At 37.6% G+C, this 9,449-nt stretch overlaps 1 protein-coding gene across 1 annotated transcript; it reads left to right on the top strand.

Moving 5' to 3' along the window:
- The first annotated feature begins 830 nt into the window (after positions 1-830).
- Positions 831-1,450, top strand: LOC114762023 (uncharacterized). The gene is made up of 2 exons (XM_028951470.1): positions 831-964; positions 1,054-1,450. Exons 1-2 carry the CDS (start codon positions 831-833, stop codon positions 1,448-1,450), a joined length of 531 nt encoding a protein of 176 aa, XP_028807303.1.
- Positions 1,451-9,449: the final 7,999 nt, after the last annotated feature.

Raw genomic sequence — 9,449 nt, 5'->3', positions numbered from 1 at the left:
TGTGCAGTGCTCGGGGATTATGAATTCTATTAAGACTTACGAGCAGCTCAGTGGGAGGATGATCAACTAGCAAGGATTCGGGTTGAATTGGAGAATGGCCCAGTGCAGGACTACGAGTTTGGAGAGATGGGCATCTTGAAGTATAAGAACCGGATTTGTGTTCCCTATGATGAGGAGATTAAGAGAACTACCCTAGAGGAGGCTCACCGTAGCCATTATGCCATCTACCTCGGTGCCACCAAGATGTACCATGACCTAAAGAAGTAGTATTGGTGGCCCAATATGAAGAAGGAAGTGACTGACTTTGTACTTTGATGTTTGACTTGTCAGAAAGTCAAGATAGAGCATCAAAGGCTAGGATGTTTGTTGCAAGGGTTAGAAATCCCTCAATAGAAATGGGACAGTATCTCTATAGATTTCATAGTGGGTTTACCAAGGACACCCGAAGGTTATGATGCTATATGGGTGGTGGTGGACAGATTGACAAAATCAACTCACTTTTTACCGTATAAGGTCAATTATACCTTGGAAAGAATGGCCAAGTTATACATAGATAAAATCGCCCGGCTTCATGGTGTTCCATTGAGTATAGTCTCAGACCGAGATCCGCGCTTTACTTCTAACTTTTAAAAAGCGATAAATGCCCCTTGGGCACTAAGTTAAAGTTCAGTACGGCATATCACGCCCAGACCGATGGACAGATTGAGCGAACAATTCAGACACTAAAGGATACGTTAAGGGCTTATGCCATCGAATTCAAGGGGAGTTGGATTGATCACCTACCTTTGGTTGAGTTTGCCTACAATAACAGTTACCACGCCAGTATCCAGATGGCCCCTTATAAAGCACTCTACGGCCAGAAGTGTCGATCACCCCTCTGCTGGACGGAACTAAGTGAAAGAACAGTTTTAGGACCAGACTTGGTAGATGCCACCACGGAGAAGATTGAGGTCATCAAACAGAAGTTGCTGATAGCCTAGAGTCGGTAAAAGAGTTATCCGATAGGAGTAGGAGACCGTTGGAATTTAATAAGGGTGACCATGTGTTTTTAAGGGTCACACCCACTATTGGCATTGGGAGGTCCATTAAAGCGAAGAAGTTATCTCCTAGATTTCTTGGACCCCTTGAAATTTTGGAGAGAATTGGAGAAGTAGCCTATAGTGTGGCTTTACCTTCGCATTTGTCCAATGTGCACAATGTGTTTCATATGTCCCAACTTAAGAAGTACCACCCTGATCCGTCTCATATCCTAGAACTTGAAGAGGTGGAGTTAGACGACAACCTAACTTACCAAGCAGAACTGGAAAGAATTCTTGATGTAAAGGATAAACAGTTGAGAAATAAGACCATTCAGTTGGTAAAGGTGTTTTGGAAGGGCATGAGTTTGGGTGATGCCACCTGGGAGACGGAAGAACGGATACAGCGCGAGTACCCTCTTTTGTTTTCTTAGTAAGTGTTTGGTGTGTGTTTGTGCAGTGCCTTGTGTGATTGCTTGAATTTTGGGGACAAAATTCTTTAGTTGGGGAGAATTGTAATATCCTGAGTTTTAATAGCCCTTTAACCCTGTTTTTTTAAGGATAATTGGTGTTTAAACTTGAATCTTGGTATCTAGTTTGGGATCAAAGTGAGTTGGAGGAGCAGGTGAACAAATCCCTCTCAGGATTTGTTCTCTGCGGCGAAGTGAAACTTCGTTATGACGAAGCAGAGAGTTTTAGGAGAGCTTCCTTTCGATAATAGGTTTTCGTCGTGACTAAGTTAAGGTGGAGTTGCGACGAAAGGTGTCAGGTAAGCAAGAGTTCCTCTCGGGATTAGTTAGTCGCGACCAATTACTGGGTTCGCCGTGGTGAAAAGGTCGTGTGTTTAAATCTAGAGGAGGGGTCTGATATGCAAAAATAAGATTTTCTGAAGGTAGGAGTTAGAGCTCTGCTAGGGATTTTTGAGGATTTTGTAGAGGAATCCTAGGGCTTTCTAGTTTCTGATGAAATTGAGATTTTTGACCTATTGTTTTGATTTAAATGATTGTTACCGGCTAGTCTAAGTATTTAATCGGTGTGGTTTTCTTGAATTTAGAGATTTGGAAGTTTTGGGAATTTGGGGTTTGTGAAAATGGAGGTCTATGATTGAGGATGATAATGTAGTGGTTGAAATTGAGTTTTGTGAATTGGGTTATGTTAAGGAAGGTTAAATTGGATGTTTAATTAGTTTAGAATGTTAGTAGGACTTGATTTTGTCCTAATTGGATGTTTAGGTGATGAATTTCTAGAGTAGGATTTGAGTTTCTCAATTCAATTGAGGTTTTGGAAGGGAAGCTAGAGTATTAATGGTCTCTTGTGGTTTTGGAGTGTTATTGTGATGACTTTTGGCCCTTGTGAGTTGGGTAGAGTTTTGGTTGAGCTAGGAATTTTGAGTCCCCAAATGTTGTGTTGACCATTTTATTAGTTTGAAAGCTAATACATGGTGGTTGTGTGTTTGTGTGCTTGTATAAACCTGTTGTGAGTATTTGTTGGTGCAAGGGGCATCGTGGTGTTTTTGTTATTCCTTGCTCAGGCGAGAGGCAACCACTTTCCAATCCTTTATGTATGCTGTTATGGTACTGTGAGTGGATTTATGTTTTGTGTGTCGAGTAATGACTAGTGTTCTAAATGTATTTTTGTATATTAAAAAGGAAGAATTGTCTTGTGGGGTTTTTGTACAATACTGAATGTACCGGGAATTTTCTGAAAGATATGCCACTGATTAAAATTACTTATGGAATGGTATATTTACTCTTCTGTAAAGATGTTTGAGCATGATGCATGTGTTGGGATTGGTGAGAGATTGCTTTGTTACTACCACATGGTAAGGCCTCTATTAATGCATGATGGTTGGCTCTTTACGTCCCTCATAGTGAGGGATAGGCCCTTGTGGCTCCTTACGGCGCCCACAGTGAGGGATAGGCTAGGTTCGGCTCTTTAAAATCTCCCAAAGTGAGGGATATGTTGATGGGTTGCATCATTACACTTGCATAGTTCTTTGTGGCTATCACTTACAGTTTTACATGTAACTGCCCCCACTTGACACCTCACAAGCACCTATTTGTCTGTACTTTGTTTTGGAATGTTGGTTATTGGGACTTCTATCTCACCCTGTAGTTATAATGTTTTCAGGTGAAGGTTCTAGGCCTACATCTTGGGGAAGGGATGATGGGGCTTGAGCTTGGTTAAGCTGTAATGCCTCTAGCCTGTGGTATATGTATGACCAGTGTATATTGCCACATTTAGGGTCTTTTTAAGATATTTTGATTGCATGGCCTTATTGTAAACTGGTGAAAGTGTCGTCATCTACTTATTTTGTTGGTCGGTGGCCATTCTTATTGTTGTATAAAATTCTGAATTTATGTTCATGGGAACAGTTGGATGGGCTTTTGTGCGATTCTTTGTTTACCTGAGCCTGAGGCCCGGGGCCCAATTGAATGAACTTGGTGATTGATTGTATGAAAGATCTTTGGTTGCATGCAACTTGTTTGGGTTTGTACCCACAATTTAATTGTCAGCTTTAAAAAATGGTTTACAAGGTTTCTTTTATGCTATGGTAGCTTGTATAACAGTTTTCCTTTTCTACTATAGTAGTGGGTTATATGCTAAGGATAATATTATTTAATTAAAATGGACTTTATGTGTTGAGGAAAGGAGTTTTACAACTAAGTTAATATTATTTAATTAAAATGGACAAAATATTTATATTTAACCCTAAAGATAATATTTAAATAAAGACTACATTAATTAAATGGAATAATCATCCATACCATTTAAGACAAGACTTAATATTTTATACTTACATGTTTTTGCAAATATTTATTCTATCATTGATAAATTATAGTGTCATTGATCCTTAATTCCTTATAATAGTTCAATTATTGAAAATGTAGTTTTGATTGGCAGACTGTTGGTAGGGGGAAAGATATGAAATAAGAAGAACAACATAAACTAAAAATTTTAAATCAAAAAATAACAACTAAATTAAATAGGAATTTGCTTAAACTTTATTATATTTAAATAAATCCATAACACAAACCAATACTCCTAAGGCCTTAACACTAGAGTAGATACTTTTTCTTTTTTAACTAAAGACAAAATGATATTAAAAAGAAGCAAAGTTTACAAAGTACATATTGAGAGTAAACCAACTGAAAAGGAGTTAAAATAAAATTTTTTAAAAAATAACATTAAACTCATAATAAGAATAATCGTGAAGAAGTACAAGGAATTCCTGCCAAGTAATAGTTAAGTGGTTGATGGAGCGAGCAGGAAGTTGCGGAAATCTTTTAGGTGGGCCTTGATAGCAGAGGATACCATGACAATAGTGAGCGTGAGCATTTTTATATTTATATAGAAGAATATCCCAATCATGCATCTGACTAGGTTGTTGAGGCGGATCCAATTATATTTTTTGTTGTAAATAGGTTTACTCACAAGCATAGTCAAAGGCCAGAGAATAAGCTTAAACCTTGAACCTCCTAAATCACTAATAAGGAGGTTCCTTTTTACCCTTATGTAAAAATTGATTTCTTTTTTTTTGCCAAAGGGTATGCAATAAGCAAATAATCCCATAAATTAAGTGTGAATGACCTTCTTTTTGTAAAGCAAGGAAAGTTAAAGTTATCCAGATTTTGAAATCCTCAAAGTTGTTAAGGTCAAACTGAATTGAAAAATAGCCATACCAAAGGGCTCTAGTATAAGGATAAGAAAAGAACAAGTATTCTAAGGATTCCTCTTCATCACAAACAAATTAGCTGATACGTGCCAACAGTAGCTTAAATGAATAGATACTTAGCTGGCAAGAGAGGGAGTTAAGCATTTAGTTAGCTGGCAGAACTAATAGTTGTAACAGACTCAAATTCTAGAAACTGTAAGAAGTTATAAATACTACCTCACGTGTAATTCGCAGTTGTGGAATAAAAAGTCTGTATTCTATTCTTTCTTTTCTTATCTCTCTCTCTTCCCTCTACAGCAGAGCTGACCTCTGGCTTTGGCACCAGAGACATATTCCTCAGATTGGTTGAATGAGTTGGAGCAATGATTGGAGATACACACCATTTTGGTCCAGGGAAGTCGCACTCATCTTAAACAGAATTCAGTAGATATCTCTGATTTAAAGCAATCCATATTATGTATTGAATCGTGTTTGTAGAGTCTCACTGGTATTGTTATGCAATTGGTAAAATAGAGTATAGGAGAGCATACTGGTGGCTTTATAAGTTCTAATCAGAGGGATCTTCAATTCAGTACATATGGCCATTCAGCGAGCCAGTATTTTGCTCTTACCAAGACTACATGAGTGAAATTCCCACGTTTCGATGGCTCCTATTTTTCATAGATGGTCTTACTGTTGCAAACAATTTTTCACATCAATGCTACACCTTTAAAGCATCAGATCTGTCTCTTGAGCATTCATCTTGAGGGAAAAGCACTCGAATGGAACTTGAATTTTATAAAGACAAGACGTGAATACAATCTTTTAGGGGACTAATATTTTAGCCATTTAGAAGTGTAATTTCCAGAGATTAAACATCTCAGTCCCATAGTGCAATTAAAACAGCTACATCAAACAACAACAGTCGATGAATATATCAAAGCCTTCGATGGTTTACTTAGAGAAGTTGATCTTCCAGAAGCCATTATTATAGATTGTTTTTTGGGCGACCTTCGTCCTGACATTAATCATCTGTTGATGTATTTAAACCTTCTATTCTTGTAAGTCTCATGCAAATGGCCAGAATTCAGGAACGAACCATTGTAGCTTGGTGTACAGCTAATCCAAAATTGAAATCGTACATGTTTTCCTCCACTTTGTCTTCTCTGCAAATTTCCTCAGCATCATTATCTACACAATTCCCTCCTCCACTTTAAAAATCAAGAATCTCTACTGCTTCGTCTTTCCTTTTAACTCCTTCTGTTAATAAACCTTTGATTACCTTGTCGAAGAAAGAAATGGAGGATCGCTGAAAGAAAGGATCATGCTACTGGTGCAATGAATGGTATTCGGCCTCTCATAAGTGTAAGCAATCTCAAGTCATGATGCTAGTAATTCTGGAGACCATTGATGAGGAATTTATAGACACTATTGATAATTTAGAAGAGGGCACTCTTCAAGATTTGCCAACAGCTATTATTGATGTTGTTGATGGAGCTTTAGGGGCTTCTACATTATGTATTGAAGGTTACATTAAGAGGTGCCGAATCATTATCCTAATTGATACTAGCAGTACACACAATGTTGTCAATGCTTCATTGGCAAAGTAGCTACATTTACCAATAACCACAGATGAAGCGATGAATGTAAATGTTGTAGGGGGCGAACGCTCATCATTGATAAATTTTCCCATGACCTGTCTTAGTCAATACAAGATTCTTGGTTTTGTGATGACTTTCTGGTAATGGACTTAGGTTAATTTGACCTCATACTGGGTGCTCAATGGCTTTGTAAGTTGGGCTGAATCATGTTAGACATAGAGCAGCATTGTATGGCTTTTATGTAGTAGGATAAGTGTTATGAATTACACAGGTTGGGCTCAAATGATAACAGGCCTTGTGAAGATTTATAAGGAATACAAGACCTCATACATGCCCAACATACATTTTTAATCCAAGTAGGTTCTGATACAAATGTTTTCTATCATTTGCATCCGGTCACGAACTTATCATCTGGCCAACAAACTCAGCTTGTGAGTCCTCGACTCCTTTTTGGATGTTTTTGCAGAACCCACTTTGTTGCCTCCTACACGTGATTTTGACTATCGCATTCATCTTACGAGTGATAACCCTATTAGTTACTATCTGTATCGCTATAGAGCCTTACAGAAAGATGAGATTGAGAAGCAAGTACACCAGATGTTATATTTGGAAATCATACGACCCAACCAGAGTCCATTTGCTACCCCGGTTGTGTTGGTCCATAAGAAAATGGTATATGGCACTTTTGTGTAGATTATCGTTGTTTGAATGATGCCACTATTAAAGACAAGTTTCCTATTTCCCTTATTAAAGAGTTGCTCAATGAACTATATGGTGCATCCTTCTTTTTAAAGCTAGACCTTCATTCAGGATATCACCAAATTCGGATGTATTCTCCAGATATTCATAAAACAGCATTCAGAAGTCATGATGGGTTGTATGAATTCATGGTCATGCCCTTCGGCCTGAGCAATGTGCCAGCACTATTTCAGGGGCTCATGAACTCTATTTTTAAACAATTCTTACGCCAATTTATTTTGGTTTTCTTTACCAATTCTCATTTATAGTAAAGATTGGGATTCTCGTATTCATTATTTAATTCAGGCTTTATTTGTTTTATGTGAGCACAGATTATTTGCAAAGAGGAGCAAATGTGTTTTTACCGCAACTCAAGTTCATTATTTAGGGCATTTAATTTCAGAAAAAGGCATTAACAGACCCTAAGAAGATAGTAGCAATTATTGCTTGTCCTATTCCTACTTTATTGAAAGCTTTGAGAAGTTTTTTGGGTATTATGGGCTATTACAGGAGATTTGTCAGGAACTATGGCTCCATTTGAGCTCCTTTGACAGATTTATTGAAGCAAGATAAGAAGTTTAAGTAGTCCCCTGAGGCTGATACTGCTTTTGCAACTCTTAAAGCCTCTATGACTTCTCCACCTGTTCTTGCTCGTCTTAACTTAGATGAAAAGTTTGTAATAGAGACAGATGCTTTTAGGTTGGGTATGGGGGTTGTTCTAATACAATTGGGACATCCTTTGGCTTTTGCAAGCAAGGTTTTGAGTCCTTAAAAGCGAGCCCTATCTACCTATGAATGTGAGTTGATGGCAGTAATATTTGCTGTTAAGCAATGGCGATCATATCTAGTGGGCCGAACTTTTATCATTCATACTAACCATCAACCATTAAAACACTTATTAGAACAAAAATCTATTTCTCCTAATCAATTAAAGTGGTTAAATAAAATATAGGGGCTTTCCTATGACATTGAATATCGTAAAGGTAGAGAGAATATTGTCGCAGATGTCTTATCTCATCAGCATGATGCTATTATAGCTGCCATTACTTCCCCTACTACTTTGCATTTACGTGTTAGGGAGTCTTGGGTGCATGATGATCACATACAATGTTTGATTAAGGACCTCAAACAGGACCCTTCTTCACGTTCCCACTATTCTTGGAATGCTTCTCTTCTTAAAAGAAAAGGTAGACTTGTCATTGGCGCTAACCACAATTTGCGTTCAGATTTACTTGGTTATTTTCATAATGATGCTATTGGTAGGCATTTTGGTATTAATCCCATGTATAGATGTATTTCCTTTGTTTTTTATTGGAAAGGTCTTGAACGTGATATTAGAGAGTTCGTTCACAATTGTCTTACTTTTTGAGGTTCAAATATGAAATTGTAGCATCACCTGGGCTGCTATAAGCCTTACCAATTCTTGATCATATTTGGATTGATTTGTCAATGGGCTTTATTAGCGGTTTACCCAAATCTTATTCAAAAACAACTATACTGGTTATGGTTGATTGGTTAAGCAAGGCAACCCATTTCGTGGCACTTAAACACCGGTATATAGCCATTGAAGTTGCTCAGGTTTTTATGGATAATGTTGTTAAGCTACATGGGTTTCCTAAGTCTATTGTTACTGATAGGGACCTAGTCTTTTATGGTAAATTTTGGCATGATTTATCTCATCTTTATAGGGTCAAACTGAACTATTCTTCAGCCTATCATCCTCAATCTAATAGGAAATAGAAGTCCTAAATTGATGCTTAGAATGATATTTGAGATGCATGAAAGGGAATTTTCCTAAGTAATGGGCAAAATAGCTTTCTCTTGCTAAATTATGGCATAACACTACGTACCATTGACTTGTTGGAATGACTCCTTTCCAACCAGTATATAGAATTGAACCACTAGCACACCTTCATTATATTCCAGGGGATTTCAACAATGAGGTGGTAGATCATATGCGCCTCTCTCACGAACTTACTAGTCAGCTCCTTAAGACTCATCTGTTGAAAGCATAGCAGCGTATGGTTCACCAGGCCAATAAGCATCACTCAGAATGTATGTTTATAGTTGGTGATAAAGTTTTTCTAAATCTGCATCCATTTCACAAAAATCTGATCATTAACTCCTCCTTACACAAGCTTGCTGCTCGATATTTCAACCCTTTTGAGATATTGAAATGAGTGGGATCTGTTGCGTATGAATTAAAGCTACCTGAGGGGTCTTGCATATGCCTGGTCTTTCATGTCTCTTGTAACATCCAAAGTTTTGGGCCTAGAAGTACCAGTAATAGCCTGAATTAGATAGGCTATCAGACCCTTTTTTAGCAGAAGTCCCAAAGATGAGAAAGGAAGTCAAAGTAGTTTCAGGGACTAAACTGCAAAGTAAAAGTTTTAAGGGGCCAAAGTGTGATAAAGTTACAGGCTCCAGTAAAGTCTTGAA

Source organism: Neltuma alba, unplaced genomic scaffold, assembly GCF_004799145.2.
Source record: "Neltuma alba isolate B1F8T4 unplaced genomic scaffold, ASM479914v2 tig00011174_pilon, whole genome shotgun sequence".
Lineage (NCBI taxonomy): Eukaryota > Viridiplantae > Streptophyta > Magnoliopsida > Fabales > Fabaceae > Neltuma > Neltuma alba.
Note: the sequence above shows the minus strand (reverse complement) of the source record. Positions and strands in the feature narration are given on the sequence as shown.